A 17251-nucleotide genomic window follows, 5' to 3' on the forward strand; every position below is an offset into this window, starting at 1 on the left:
GCTTTATTTAAATTTAATGACTTTGTATGGATAAAGTAAAAATGCGAATAGGATATTATATAAAGTACCTACAATTTCCGTAACATTTCAATAGTTTTCCAAACACGCGTAATAGGTAAATGTTTCGAATATTATATAGTGCATGAATAAATTCATCTGATACGCAATAAAGATTTTAAATGTAAATCATCAACGTTTTTTTTTTCATCTCGTTTGGTCCCTGCGTGGTCTTGAGAAATCTTTAATCTGTGTTGTAATATGCATATAACTACACACACACACACACACACACACACACAAACACACACATACAACGAAACACAATTTTTTTTTAACACATATAATATACGTGTTTGTAAATCGGTCGAGTATTTCATTTTTTTTTTTTTTGTGTATGCACACGTATACGTATACCGCAGTTGTAACTATAGTAATTTATATACGTATATGATATTAATACAAATGATAACGTGTGAACCGATGATGACAGAAAAAAAAACAGAAGAAATTTACTCCTAACCGCCGCGCCACTAGGGGATCCCAATGGTGATCGCACAGCAGATGCTGCACAGACGGCAGTAAACACGATAATAATAATAATAATATAGGCGATTTTTCTGAAGCACATGCAACTGCATCATCGTTGTACGGAGGTCGGTCGTCCGATGACGATACGACACACGCACACTTGGTGTTTTAGGTCACACGCAAAGCCGCGTGTTAAACGCGAATAATAATAATAATAAATACACACATGACGAAAACAATAATATTAATATATTAATACGACGCGACTTGGTGTGTGTGTATGCCTGTTCATGAATACTCTATATATAATTGTATATAAGTCGTTGTGTGTATAGGTACCGCGGACATCTTCGGGCGAGTTGAGCGCCTTCACACCTTATCGGACGAGGCCGGGGCCGATCTCAGGCCTCGGTCAGCTATATAAATTGCCCGTTTGCCTTCTTCTCCGTCTTCTATCGTATTTATTATATAGTAATCGTATACGATATAATAATATTATGTACATAACTTGTAATCTGCGAGCCGTTTTATGTTTGAAACGCGAATAGTTCGTGTTGGTTAACTTTATTAAGTTATGTACAACTATTATTACCTACTTAGAACTTGTGTTACCCAGTGATATCGTCGTCATTGTTACACCTATTGAACGACTATATCACTGACATCGCTTTGCTTGTAGACAAGGACTATATATAATATATTATAAGTTATTGTTATATGATAACACGCATATATCCATATAATCAATACATCAGCCATGACACAAAGTGCTAAGTGATCATCCCTCCTCCTCTCTCTATGAGCTGAAAATCCGATAGCCCATAAAACGTTACATATTAACATACACACAATAGCTATAGGCGTAAGAAATTATGCTTAAATTATATAATAATACTATCAGTATCGAATCAGATAAGTAAGTTTTCGTAAATAGCAAGTAAATTACATAAATAAATAATAAATATGTTTAAAGATTTCGCATGTCGACATTTAGATTTAAATCACAAATTTATTGGTTATATATATAAATATATAATATGAATATTTTTTCATTATTGTTAACACGTTTTCCAACACTATAATCTTCAATATTATGGTAGTTTTTTGGTGTAGCGAATCGAATCTTTACATAGAAACTCAAAACATTCCACTATATTACTATCAAATGTAATTTATCATTTTTTATATAGAATTTAATTTTTAAAATTCTAAGCTCTTAAATGAAATTTATTTTTTCGATTATTTTATTTTTTATGTTAATAATATTTTATATCTTGATCCATACAAATTAAACCGGAATTCTACGTTAAGCGCGTATATTTTGGTTTTTAATAGTTATAATATATTATAAATTTATAATGTAATATTATAATATTATATAGTATTATAATGGTTAAAATAATTATAATATTATAATATTGGTACCTATTCGATGATAATTATGTAAAAAAAAAATATGCACGTTTAACATTCCGGCTACCGTATTATTATTAAAATAAATAAATTAGTAATAAAAATATATTATAAAATACCCTTAGAAATTAACTGAAGATGACACTTGTGGTGTAGTGTGCTTTTACTCAGAATTGATTTCGTACACAACGATTATCGATTGATTATTACATTCAAATTTATTACTTTCACACACCTAATACCTACACTAATATTTTAGTGACCTACTCAACAACGATGTACATTCAATATGTATTATGTTGAAGAGTGAGTTCTGTTTTTTTTCATGTAATATCTTAAGCTAGATACATTTATTTATTTAAAAAATTATAACAATTCGTCAAAAATGTCAATTTTTATTTTTATAACGCAATACCTATTAAATCATCGCTAAACAATCGCAATATTTCAACATTTTTTGCCGGCTCATTTTAATTTATTTTTGACAACGAAAAAAAATACGAGCAATCATGGTGACTGTCGTAGGTATTATATGAAATAAGTATCAATCGCGAGTTGGGAGTTCGCTATTATTGGTCCGTCTGTTTTAACAGAGATATGATTTAAAATCCATCGGAATTACTGGATTGTCTTTATCATTTTGTGTTTTCGACTTGAGTTTTTCCTGGAAATCACGTTTGTTAGGAAAATTTATGAACACCTCTAGTCTATGATATAATATAATATGTATTACGGTAAGATTGCGCGGATTGAAAAAGTTTGATTTACTATGTCAGTAATGTGTATATATACGTAATAATAATAATAATAATAATACAAATTATGTGAACACACAGATGTAAAAGCATAACAAAAACAAAACTCCTCTGTTCCCGAAAAAGGTCGTTTATTGTTGTGATTGTACTCGAATTTATGGAATATTAAAAGGATTAAATAAAACAAAACAATAATCTCATCGTGGGCATACATAGGTAAACAATATTATTTGAAAAACACCCCAGCTGCATACTGTATTACACGCACCTCGTGTATATTGTAATGCAATTATATTATATCGTCATTATAATGAATGTATACGACGTGTTTACAGCACATGCTATACCGATCCCTCGAGGAACGGGTTTCCCCCACCATGTCTAAAAAACGATAAATTTCGTCAAGCTGGTCGACGACACCCTACCAGCATAATAAATAATAATATATATTATAATATAATAGTATGTATATCAGGTGTATGAATCAAGAATATAAATAAAAATATCTGCATAGGTACCTACAGTGTTCATAATGTTAAGAAAAAAAATATTCATAAGCAGAAATGTCCAATATCATTAATTAATTAAGTAAATTTATGTAACCCTACATATGCATTTATATAAATATATTATAATATATTATTATCCCAGGTGGACTTGGCCTCAGGGGGGGGGGGGGGCTATTGAATATTCGTCAAATTATCGATAGCGAGGAATGTACATATTGCTATAGCTTCAATGTGATTTTTATTTTAATTTTTTGAATTCGTCAAAATTTTTTTTGGGCAGAAAGTTATTTGATTAAAACTGCGATTAAAAATTGGATGTAATTGTTTAATTGTGAGTTTAATGTTTAAGAAAAAATACATCGTATGATTCAACTATTTTTCATAAAACTCATTTAAAATTTTAATTCTATGGGTAACTCAAATTATTTTAAATGTTTTTTTTTTTTTTTTGTTCAACCGAGGTTTATTCAAAATGTATATTTCATAATATTTAAAAATTAAAATTTTGTTCTATTTTAACGTGTAATTATATTATATTTAATATATTCAATAAATGTTTAATCGTCTTATAGTATAGAACTAATCATTTGATATAATTTATGAAAATTATATTTTGTCTTAACAATCTGATGCGTTCATCTACCTAGTGGTTTGCGGGTGATTATTATGCTCAAGACGAAAAAAAAAAACAAAACAATGAAACCGAAACCCACCTGTTCGTGTTTTTTCAGGTAGCTGCCTCGGGGAAACGTCTTGTCGCAGTATTGGCATGCGTATGGGTTGGCGTCGGTGGAGTTGGCTGCGGCTGTGACAGCGGCGACGGCGGCAGCGGCAGCGGCTCCGGCCGTTGCGTACGACGATGGACGGCTGTGGCGATCGCGTCGGTGGTCGACCGTGGAACCGGGCCGGCTGTTGCTCGTGGCGCAGCTGTCCGGCGACGTGTGGTCCTCCGATACGGCCGAACTCCACGACGAAGCTGCCTCTTCGGTGCTCGCCTCGCCCGCGCCACTCAGTGCTTCTGTGAAAAATCGTGACGACAGTATTATTAGTACGATATTGAATTACGATTTTGACTTTATTCTGGCAAGTATATTCTTATGTTGAATACAGTTATAGATCGACAAATAGATTCACCTATGGAAACTTCACATTATTACGTGTCTTGCACTGCATTCGTCCACATTAGTTAAACTCTTTTTTTTTTCTGTAATTTCAGTTTTGAACTTTAATACACGAAAACCGATAATATTGAAGGCACGGGAGATTTTAATATATTGCTAATTGTACATTAGTATAAGACGTATACTAAATTACGTGTTTTTTTATATACTCGAGAAAAGAAAATGAAAATTTGTGTCCTCGTCTTTCTCCTTAAGTCCTAACTCGAGTCGGCCAATTTATTTATATATTCTAAAAGTTCAATCACTTATTCTATTAAGTATTCAAATAGTTAAGTATGTTTGTGAAAGTTTAGACAGAAAGCTAATATATAGAAGTATATGTAGTACTCGGGCAACTGGTATTTTCTAAGGATGATGAGACATTCTGTACAAGTATGTGTGCAGGTTATTGAGCACACAAAATACACCATATTGAACACTAAACAAGTAGAGATGACACTAACGATATTGCAACGTTATAATAATATGATTACGCTAACACGATATAGTCTCGACTCCCAAGTGGCCAGTGGATGCAGTCGCTATATATGTGTATATACAACGCGTTTCATTGGAGGAGCGTGATATTATATCGTTATTATTACAACAGCATCATCTCATCGATGATAAGCTGTGTCGTTTCGCTACCGTATGTACATTATTCGTATTATTAAACATTTGTATATTATAGAAAAAAACGAATATTTAACAAAAATAAATATTGTTACGTTATTGTAATTTCACAATATCGAAGTTATCGTCATGAAAGATAGTTAAATGGTTATTTAATTTATCGCTTATTTTTATAGCATTCAAACATTACTATTAACAGGTACAACCGTGAAAAGTCAACCAACAAAATTTCACCTAAGTGACAAATAGGTTAGGTAGTTATACTATTGCAATTTGCAAATATTGTAATGCAACATTTACGAATACCTATACCGCAATTTAATAGGTTTCGTCCGAAACGCATCATATTATTATTGTTGTTCATCAGAAATAAATAGGTAATCAATTTTTAATAATTATATTAACATCAATTCATATTTTTTTACGAGTAAGTTATATTTAAAGACTTTATATTTTTATTTCAATATTTACTGAAATCTGATTACTATTATATAAATAAAAAACATTTTTTTCTACATGGTACACAATTATAACTACCTAATAGGCCCGTAAAGAAAAATAAAGTACGCCATTACCTTCTAAACAAAGAATAATAGTGTTTAAGATTCGTCGATTTAAATGAAACATAAAATGAACAATACTTTGCATAGAACTCAATATTTTATATAATTAACATATAAACCAATAAACCGTATGCCGTTTATTTATACAAAATAACATTCTGACTTTATAAACGATTTCAACTGATCACTTATATTTAACTTATGTTTTATTGTTATCTTTCTCTACGATCAAATATCAAATTGTTCTTTTTGTTATGCCTACCACCTACGACCTATTATTACGTCTAATTCCTACTTTCAGTATTATTGCAGACATAATTTCGGGGTAGATATTAAATACTGAATTTTATCAAAACTAGCTAGTTTAATAAAGAACGCATATGATAGATTATTTTTCAGGCCCATCGGGTATAATATTCTATGATGTCTTTTTACAGACTATAATAATATGTCTAAATAGTTATCACTTATCTACTATTAGTGAGCCTTATTAATGAGTTATTAATAAAATACGATTTATAAGTACCTGTTATCGGCAGATCTCACACCGGACGAAAAATGATAAAAATCGAAGTTAAAATACAATACGTGTAATGACGATCAATCGCGTAATACTAACCACGATCGTGCGAGGAAAAAACGAATTAAAAATGTTATTTACACCGATAACTTACTGTTGTCAAACGTTAATCGATCTATTATATAATATATAATCGTTAAAAACCTAAACTTTAACACAAACACTTTGCAAAACTCCTTGTACAATAACATATAGGCATCGATTAGGATCGGATTAAAAAAAAAATTAAATTAAAAACCGTAGCCGTTGACGGCGAGTTGTGGCGCGAACTTTTTCAATAGATAAGTTGCATAGTCGTAAGTGCAACGGAGACGACTGCGCGCGACTAACGTCGACACATTATTACTATTTCGCTCGAACGCCGCTAGTCGTGATAATCATATAATATTGTATCCACACGTTAATACTATTTAATATATTATATTATTATTAACCGCTTTAAGATACCTACTTTATGCGATAATCCCTCGGAGTATATTATTATATCGACGTAGACGTGACGACGAGAGGAGAACTCGCGGTATTATTATATTGTCTTACAGCGTGTCTGGTCGGCGACAAACTCGCACCAACAGCAACACCACCGATGCAACTCTGCGTGGTGCAGTAGGCGTCAATTATTATTATTTTTGATCTCGTTATACGCGAGACGGGTCGCCGCATCCGCACAACGGGACGGCAGCGGCGGCCGCGTGTGGTAGATGGCCCGCCGTTGCCTACGCGTGCCTCACACACGCCTACTCGGTCCCCGGTCGTCGTTTTCCGCGTTCGTCATGCGTGCCGTACGAATGTCGTAGGTACGAGACTTGTACGTCATATTATACACTAGTATGATATAATATATACATAAGTATAATATTATATTATGTACCTATACGCGATACATACTGTATAGGTACCTATATAATATTTATAATGTGTTCTGTTATTATTGTTATTATCGTTATAATTTAGCGGCCGTCGTTTTAGTCTCTTTAATATAATCACCGTAGTTCCGTAGATTATTAATCGCGTTTAATGACCGGACGCTATTTGTAAAACAGAAATAATATTCCGTTTCAAAACGAATAATATGTCCCGCCGCCCGTTTTTCACCCTTCCCTCGTCGCGCGTTCTGAATTTAATATTATTATATGCGTACTACACACGACTACGTCTCCTCAATCATCTTTCATTGCACAATTGCATACATGCTCAACGACCACCGACTTATTATTATTCGTAACAATATATAATATTATATTAAATATAGGAACACATTCCGCAGTGGCCTTATATTATATATGGCTTAAGACTTATATACGTGGAGCAGTGCTTCAATCAGAATAAAGGTAAAAAGATGACCTAAAATTAATGTTCCGAAGATTTAAACATTATAAGGATGACCACCCGACGAATTCGATATGAGTGTATAGCAACGGAAATATTATTGCATCGCGCTTAGTTGTGACGCCAGTCGACTCGTTTATTAATAATTATTGACAGTGTACTCGTGACACCAGAAGTCGTTCTAATAAAAGTCTGTATAAATTGAATTATGCTCGTTTTATATGACGTTGGCGATTTAATTTTATTAAGGGATCGCGGGCCGTGGTATGATGGGACCTGAAGGGTTGATGGAGATCGTTGTTATTGGCCCTGAGGTGTTTCTCGCCGTTTGCCGCTATAAGGGGACAGTTGAGGATTATAGGAACGAAATTGGTTGACTAGATTATCGCGCTACAATATAGGTGGGTGTAGAAGGATACGGAAATGTTTTAGAGCAAAGTTCGTGTAAGCATTAGTTTTTGAGACCTCGGGGATAGAAAAGTCACTAACACGTCCCTCAAGAAGAAATTTCCAGAAACTGTATTTTTGTTTAGTTTAATTTTTTTAAGAGTATAAAAAATGCAACTTTTTTACCCCATAGGTAATTCCAGAATCTAGATAAACAGAGTTGGATACTTGGATGATACGCAGTACGCACAATTGTAATATCATATAGTTTGGCATTAGCAAAAGTTTATTAACAAATAATAGCGATAACTTAAGATTGGACATTATATTTACAGTACCCTTACAACTGTACTAAGCACCTTATCAAACACGAGAATATAATGTTTTAAACTGCATTTCACGTGCTTACTTTTAATATCATAGACAATATTTTTTTACGGAAAAAACGGCCAGTATAACACCCATTTACAAAATATAGACTTTAAAGAATATTAAGTCGAATTATTATTATTGAACCGAATAATAACTACTGGCTCGTAAAATTTTTTATAATTTGGTTTTTGCCTAAGTATTACCAATTACGTTATTATTTTGAAGATTTATTATATCTTATGATATTATTGCTGCATAGGTACTGCTTAAATTAATGTTAAAGACATTTTATTAATTATATATATCCATATACCTCTAAGTGGCTAAGTGATTGATTAAATACTACAAATATATATATACATATTTATTATCAGTGATGGAAAGAGATTATTGCTAATATTAATTGAAGGGTCACCTAAATTCCGTTTTTGGAATATGGACTAAGATGAAGATCATTTATCATTAATACATATAAAAATATTAAATTGGATTTATAATAAATGAAATTTCAAAATATTTTAGTACGAGTATATTAGTAAACCATACTTAGGTTACCTTGTTACTGGGTAGAAAAGATATAAACTTTTCATAAAATGTATTCATATAACTTGCTAAAATTACGGTAATGGAAATATTACAATTTACAAGAGTCGTATTTATTTTAAAAATCTTGTTTTTATACATAAACATAAAATTACCTACTTACGAAAGTCATGCAATATTAACATATTTTACAACTTGATAAAATTATAAATGCATGGAAAAAATTAACCATATTATAAGTATCAAATAATTAAACTATAGTTGCATATATTTATACTACATACAAAACACATAGTATAGTACTATACCTAATAGGTTAACATTAGTCGTAAATCGTAATGATAATATTGCAATAGTTAATTGTTTATTTATCTTATGAATGAGTAAATAATATTCATTAGCATAACTTATATTTTATAATTAGTATTAAAATATAGAGTTCAATTATTTTTACAGGTAAATTCTACAGAAGGAAACAACCGACGTATAATATTTTAACTTTATTATCGAACTACAAAATTAATATTATATTATAGAACTATTGAAAAATATTTGACCTGTATTAATGGTTACTAAAATAATAACAATAAATACTAAAATTTGACATTTACCTATTATTGCCTATTAATGTTTGCTCAAGAAAATTATATTAAACAAAATACAAAATACTTTGTTAGTTTAATTATATTGAATAATATAATATATACAATTATTATAATTGTTTTACAAAAAAAAAAAAGCTTATTTATAGTAATTGTTCCCTACATATTAATTTGTAATAAATATTAAAATTGATGCGAATTTTTGTTCAATGCCGATTTTCAGTTTATATCAAGTAATTTCATTCTGATTTTTTAGAATACAATATTTGTCTAAACGTTTATGAAACTAAATTTGAAGATATTATAGGTACTTGTTATTTTCTATTATTAATATATTTTTGATATTTATAATTTTTATTAATAATTTAATTTTAAACCATAATATCGAATATTCGAATATTATAATTACATAATAACAAAATAATTAAATACAATGAACTCCAATTCGGTACTTTTACAAGTTATACTTTTACCATGTTAACTACTAATGTACATTAATTCATGCTTTTAAATGTTGATAATTTAAGTTTTAGGGCTTTGTATTAAAACGCATTAATTTATAACTAATAATACTGTTCTTTACAGAAATTTTATTATAATATTTTGCTAATTAAACTGTAATACTAAAAATCACTAAAATAGATAAAATGATTTAAGCAGCAAAACTAAATTGACGACGTAGTAAATTCTCAAAGTTTAATAACTATTCATGACATTTTTGGTTTATCACCCTTTTTATAACTCTATTCAATTTGTGGTGTAATATTATTATTTTAGTGTATTTTAAACTGTTATGGAAAATCATTATGATTGAATTAATTGATTTACAAAGTATTAAAAATAAGTACCTCTATAATAGGCACATTAATTTTGTTTTTAATAGTTAAAACTAACCAAAGTGATTGAACAACTTTTGAAAATCATTACCACATAATTATCGATAGTTTTAGTATTCACATATTTCATCAAGTAAGCAATACGATTTAAAATGTAAGCAACTATTGTTAATTATTATTATTTTTTTTATATAACCGTTTGGTGTTCATTTTTTCTAGGTAGTTGGTGAATAAGACACATGAACCATAATATCAAAATGTTTTTAAAAAGGTAGGCAAGGATGTACCTCTGTGTTATACATTAGGTGTAAAGTGAGTCACTATTATGGGTGTATTAATTTTGAATTCGATGATATATCATTGTACACGAAAACCGATTCATAGCGGAAACAATCTGTCAGCCTATAATAACATAAAGTATATTTTGTGATAAGTTTTTTTTTTCTATAATTCTTAGTCATTTATTTTGCTTTTAGTATTACGATAAGTTGATGTAATTTTTTTCAAAATAAATATAGTATTCAATTATTATAATATTATACATTTATACCACATTATATAAAAATGTGTGTAACTTAAAATCTAACGACATCTTTCTGTTAATACCGTAAAACAGCTAAAATAGATTCATAGTATAAATGGATAATATTTTGTAATTAATCTAACGTGGCATTGCGTATAGTAAAATATAATATACGTAAGAGCTCTAGGTTTCCACAAATGATGTTTTTAAATTGTAAAAACATGATTAATATTATTATTTATAATTTTTAATGAGTAATTTTGTCCAAATTCGAATTTAAAATGTCTATAAAAAATAATTAATTTTTATTTTCATTAAAATTTAGTTTTAGATTATATGATTTCAGAATATGAACTACTTTTGAAAAATCTTGTATCAAGCATTTTTATCCATTCAAATTAGATTATATTATATAGTTTTATTGCCATTTATAAAAAAAAAAAAAAAATAGAAAACTTAAATTGTCTCTAAAAATAACTGAATTAAATTTAAAATATTTTAAAAATTATAATAATATATAGAAAATGATAATATAATTAATACTTGATATAAGTTTCAAGTATTTTTGGCTGTCAATTTGATGTATCGTTAAAATAACCTTTTTTCCTTAATTTTTCTTTTCTTTTTTGATTATGAAAAAATATTGCGAGTTTTTAATTTTGACTTCTTTAAAGTACAAACTAGATCTAAATTTCTATCCTAAATCATCCTCAATGTTGAAAACCGAAACGTTTTATCCACAAATTTTCGTGTACTCATATACAAAAAGAAACACACCATTGTAAAATCAATACATTCATAGCTCATCATAGCTATAAAAAAATAAATAATAAAATATATTGTCTCAATATCAAAATCTCAATATCATATTATCATATTTGAAACACATGTCGGGATTTTCATTTTTTTTTTTTTTTTTTGCAGGCCAGAGAAGATATTTTAAAAATAATTGATGCTATTTACACCCTGCATCTCCCTCTCAACTAGTACAAATTAAGTTGTGCACTAGTTGCAAAAAACAGTTTCTCATAATAAATATAGTATATACAAATGTCAAATAGTTTATTATTTTTAACAATATTATAATTTAATATTATGATTTTAATAAAGACAGCCGAAAAATGTACCTATTTAATACTTCTATTATAATATTTTATTTTATTATTTACGTAGATTTCTACATGTTAATTTTTAAAATTGAGTTATAATAATTGGTAACATCCGTCAACATTAATATTTATATTGTCTCAAAAATTGATCATTATCAGAGTAAAATTTTAAAAACAATTTAGGTACCAAAAATACAAATCGTTCTTTACTTATTATACTTATTCGTTCAAATATTACACAGTAGTTATAAATTTTATATATATTTTTTTAATAGTTTCACACAAACTTATATTTTAAAAATTATAGATACCTATCAATAAAAGGAAAAGAATATTTAATGTATTGAAATTAAATTCCATTAAATATTATTACAAAAAAATATATAAAATATAAATACTCGGGCTATTTCTTATTTAAAAAATGTAATCGTGTATAACCAATAGATTTAACTTAGATTTAAAAAAGTGTAGGGTAGATTTTATCAAATGTATTATAGTGACTGTGACGAGGGTTTATTATTGTTTATTATCGAAATATATTATTATTCTTTCAAGTCTTTAAGTCTACAGGTACAGATGAAAAATTGTGTCTTATGTATTGTTGTACAAAAATATAACTAGATTACCTATTGATAGTGCGTTAATCGAATATTTTTCGAATAGTTTTCATATACATTAATACTGTGCGTGTATGTGTTCAAAAAATATTTAAACACGCTGAAAACTAAAAATGGTAATCCTAAATAGACATACTCAATAGAGTTTTATATGAAAAAATATAATTAAAATTATATTAAAAAAACGCGACACGCATACCATCATAAGTTTCGGCACCCTGATTTAAAGAATTAGTTAAGTAAATTTACTGATTTATTCTACCGATCAGTATTTTTTTTAAACTTAAATTGAATATAATATTTATAGGTACTTAAGTTGTGGTAATGGTTGTTATAAAAATTATGTTTTACTATAAGAATAATAGAAATTTCAATTACTTAAGTAATTAGATTCTAGAGTATGCATCGTATTATCAAATTAGTAAAATACAATGTTTTTAATTTTCATATCATATAGACAAAGTACAAGGGATAAATAGGTAAAACCAATATCAATTTATTTTGAACTCTTTCGTTGCCAGACTGATATAAATTTCCTACTGCCAACTGAGTGCAGTTGCATTCACCTATAAGTCACGCGGATATACCCTATTTGTTTGACTTTTATCATTAATTTTAACCATTATCTATATAGGAAGAAGTAACAAATCAATCCATAAAGGTTAAAAACATTCTAAATTAATTCAAGCCTTTTTTTTTTAAGTATGCTATGATACCACAAAATATACACGGTATTAATATACCTTCCGTAGTAATAAGTTTATAAAATAGGGTGGTCGGGGGAAGAAGTATTTCTGAGAGTGTCCTTATGGCTAACCGAAAATTTTAATATTATCGTATCCATACAGTTTGGTTAAGTATTCATGCTTTGCGCTGTATATCTACTCACCAAAAACCTGCTTGCACATGTCGAATTTCCCGCGCTAAAATTGATGTCGAATTAAACGGAGAGAACATTATTCAACAAAACTACAAATACTTATGAAAAACTGATAGCATCATATTTTTTAGCTCGTACGTAAAACATTGTCTTAGATCATCAAATATTTATTGTATTTTTCAACGTTTGCAAGGTAAAAATGAGTTCCGAGAAAAAAAATCTACCCCAAAACATCGGTGCACGTCATTAAGAAAAATACCACAGTTGAAAGTTCCTATGTATAATGTTTACAAACAATAACCCAACGAAGCACAAAGTTTGGCGCCACAGGTGTTGATATGGAAATAAACCGCGTACGATTCGTACAGGGTGCACATAATGTACTAGATACCCGGATGGCTGAAAAGTACCTCTTCATACCTCTATACACTGTAAGTACTTGTATACTTATATTATGTAAATATCATTATTTTTAGTTTATGAATCACGGGAACCTACGTTCGTTCGTTAATAAATCGTTAACCGCACGATTATAATAGGTATATCGAATACGCGCAACAAGTGCAGACAACGAGACAAAAGCAAACAAATCGCAATAAACCCATACCTATTCTATACAACCTCGGGGTCGGTCGTGTCGTTCGTGCAGAGAACTAACATATTATCGCGGCTCTAATACTATATTATATCAGATAATATTATTATACCTTCTATGTCTTGTTCGTCGTTGTTGTCCTTGTTGTTGGACTGTATCTTTTCGATGAGCAACTGTAGGCGACTACTGTTGCCTTTGAACAGCATCACTGCGGTGCACGCGGAAAATCAATCGTATAAAACGTCGTCGTCTCGTAACGCGGACGAACGGTCGCGCGAAACGAAATAAAAAATTAAAAAAAAAAACCGTCGAATTGTATTGAGAACGCGCGTCGGGGTGGGCGCGCACTAGAGACGACGTATAGGTACACCACGCAGACTCGCTGTCGGCGGCGGTGTGTGAGCGAACGACGCGCGTACGACGCTGCGGCACCCTCGTCGTCAGCGGCGGCGGCGACGGTCGACTTAGAGGGAGAGACGGTCGGACGGAGGAGACGGACCTTACGCGCGCGACGTGTCTCGACGTCTCGGTCGTCGTCCGCTGCGGATCTCGCGGTGTGCGCGCACCGGTCGAGGTGGACCGGAGGATTGGATGCTGGTGCTCCGGGTCCAGCCGATTGGACGGTCACCCAGCGGCCCGGGCGGGGCGTGCTACCCCCACCGCCGAACGGTGCGTCGACTCGCGTGCGACGGACCGGTTCGGTCGTACGCGCGCCGCCTCGCCCGCCCGCTCAGGTACCTCTCAGTCTGTATGATAATAATATTATTATTATTGTGTGCCGTGCTCGTTTTCGCCGCCTCGGCCTGCCAAGGGTACAGATTTGCAATAATACGTTATCGATATAACACAATTTAATATAATATAATATTTATTAATCTTCTACGTTCGTATTATTATTATTATTATTATTATCATAGGCTTAAGTCGCGATTTTGCAGCCTATCCGTTTACCACTTCCTTCGCGGTCCACGAGAAGTATCATCGATAGAGTATAATCCCAATCGTTGTCATTATGTATCAATAATACATAATTATAAATCGATACTATACGCGTCGTAGTTTGTCGTAGTCACTACTGTATACGGCACGCGCGACTGTATTTCATCCTATTCCAATGATCTAGTATGATATATACCTAATCGGGTTCACGGCCGTTGCGGAACTTTTCGCCTGCACGAAGTACAATATATACGTATCACGTCATATCGTGTGTTATGCGTGTACAAGTATGCACGGGACGTATATAAGGCTTACCGGATAGTGTCGGGTACGATATGCCCTTATATACCCGACCGCGAAACACCTGGCGATAGATAAGTGCAGCTATAGTGTCACATACCTAAACACGTATAAGCGTACATGTATGATTTACACGGCATACGTGTGCTTTGTCGAGGCGCGCGAGGAATGCGCCGCGAAAATCTATTATTCCCGTGAATTTAATATATATATATAAGCACGAACGTATAATAAGTAATAATAATATTGCGCATATATTACGCTCGGCAAGTCGTCGTATATGTTCTTCCGCAACCCAAAGACGATGATATTCGTTTACCTTATATACACGACACAAGGCTTTTGCAGAGAAAAATCGCGTTTACGGTGTCGCGTACCTACTGCTGCGAAATATACGATATCGTCATCTCTCTCTCTCTCTCTGCGTATATTTATATATATATAATAATTCCGTACTGCGAAATACTCGTCATGTCCTATAAAAACTGTCCTTTTTGCCTTTTTGTCGTGTGTAATATAGGATACACACGTGTGCTCGTGTGTCTGTGTACGCGTCTTCGACGAGGGTCGATAAGGTACCTATATATATGCGGTCGTATACATGTATAAAACGACACATGTCACAGCACGGACCGTGTGTGTAGACATAATATAATACAACAATAAATATATAATACGTCTAGATCATGTGTTGTATTATCATTATTGCCGTGTTGTATATGCGGTTTTTTTTTCGGGAAAATATCGGTCGGAGTTTATTGACGAGATGGGTCCCGACGGACGGCTCCATAAATTATTACAATACTACCGCGACGGGGTGAAAATCGCCGCCCGTCTGTCAGCGCATGTATAATGAAAAATCGTAGGTAGCTATTATTGCCAAAAAAAAAAAAAAAGTAAGTATAATAATAATAAATATATACATTTTATACATGTGTACACGTGTGTATATTATACTATAATACTATATACCCTGTGAGATACTGCGCGCCTATTGTGCTCTGCTATTGTCACAATATTTCACCTCCCACAAAGTACCTGTATTACCTAAACTATATATACATAACGTGTACAATAATATATATATTTACTCATCCGATACCAGAGCGTCTGGTCCATATTCCGAATCCGATTAAGAAATCAAGTGGAATTGTATACATTGTTAACATTTCGATTTAGCGTTTGCTGGTACACTGTTATAATAATATATAGGTACATACAGATGAAAATATCTGTGTAAAATTTAAGTTTCCGTGCAGTTCAATTAATTTATAATTTGCTTATAATCTGGTAAACAAATTAATTACATTTTGGTGGTTTCAAAAGAGATACTCCGTACAAAGAGCCCTAAAGATCAAGGACAAAACGATATGTAATTATTGTAAGCGAATAAGCGCATTAATATTGTTTAAATTAATTTCTATTTGTAAAAATCATTTCAATAATACATAACTATATAATATTATTGTTATTAATATATTAGATACATCATTATATTTTTATGGGTTTTTTTTTTAATAATTTGCATAAAAAAATATTAGAAGCCTATACTTAAAAAGGTTTAATTCAGATTTCACACAAAAAAGACGTTTGGTGGCTTTTAATTAGATGTAAAGGTTTATGTATAATAACATTTCAATTAAATATGGTTCTGCAATGTAAAATATTACATAATACCTACAGATGTGTTTCAGCGTTTATAGTTGCATCCATATTGACAGATTTATACACCGTGTTTCTATCACAACCAGGTTCGTGTTAAAGACAAATTTAATTTTGCTTGTATTATATAGATCTCGAAGCTAGTCGCCAAGGCTGATATCATACGCATGGATATATATATATATATTGCTATTATTATCTTCGATAATCGCCTTCAGGGTCGAAGGGTAATTTTTTCTACAATTTTATTACGACCTGGTAAGTACAATACGAACCAGTATCTATAATATACTCACTACTCGTTGCATACAAACGTGACACGCGTATTAAATCAAAACTCGTCCGACGACGTTAATTCACAATATTGTTTTTCCATTGACGTAGAATAAAAAAAAACGCGTTCTACATCGTAAAAA

At 31.1% G+C, this 17251-nt stretch overlaps 1 protein-coding gene across 3 annotated transcripts in view; it reads right to left on the bottom strand.

Moving 5' to 3' along the window:
* The window catches only part of LOC114126172 (zinc finger protein 521), a 113485-nt gene that overhangs the window by 16612 nt on the left and 79622 nt on the right, over positions 1 to 17251 (bottom strand). For 2 of the 3 annotated variants that reach the window (XM_050199676.1, XM_050199675.1), the window contains exon 4: positions 3919 to 4223. In XM_050199676.1, the coding sequence (XP_050055633.1) occupies positions 3919 to 4223 (305 nt within the window). Of the gene's footprint in view, positions 1 to 3918; positions 4224 to 14046; positions 14515 to 17251 lie in introns of those variants that run through there. The other variant, XM_050199678.1, reaches the window with a different exon arrangement.

Source organism: Aphis gossypii, chromosome 2 (assembly GCF_020184175.1).
Source record: "Aphis gossypii isolate Hap1 chromosome 2, ASM2018417v2, whole genome shotgun sequence".
In the NCBI taxonomy this organism is placed as follows: Eukaryota; Metazoa; Arthropoda; class Insecta; order Hemiptera; family Aphididae; genus Aphis; species Aphis gossypii.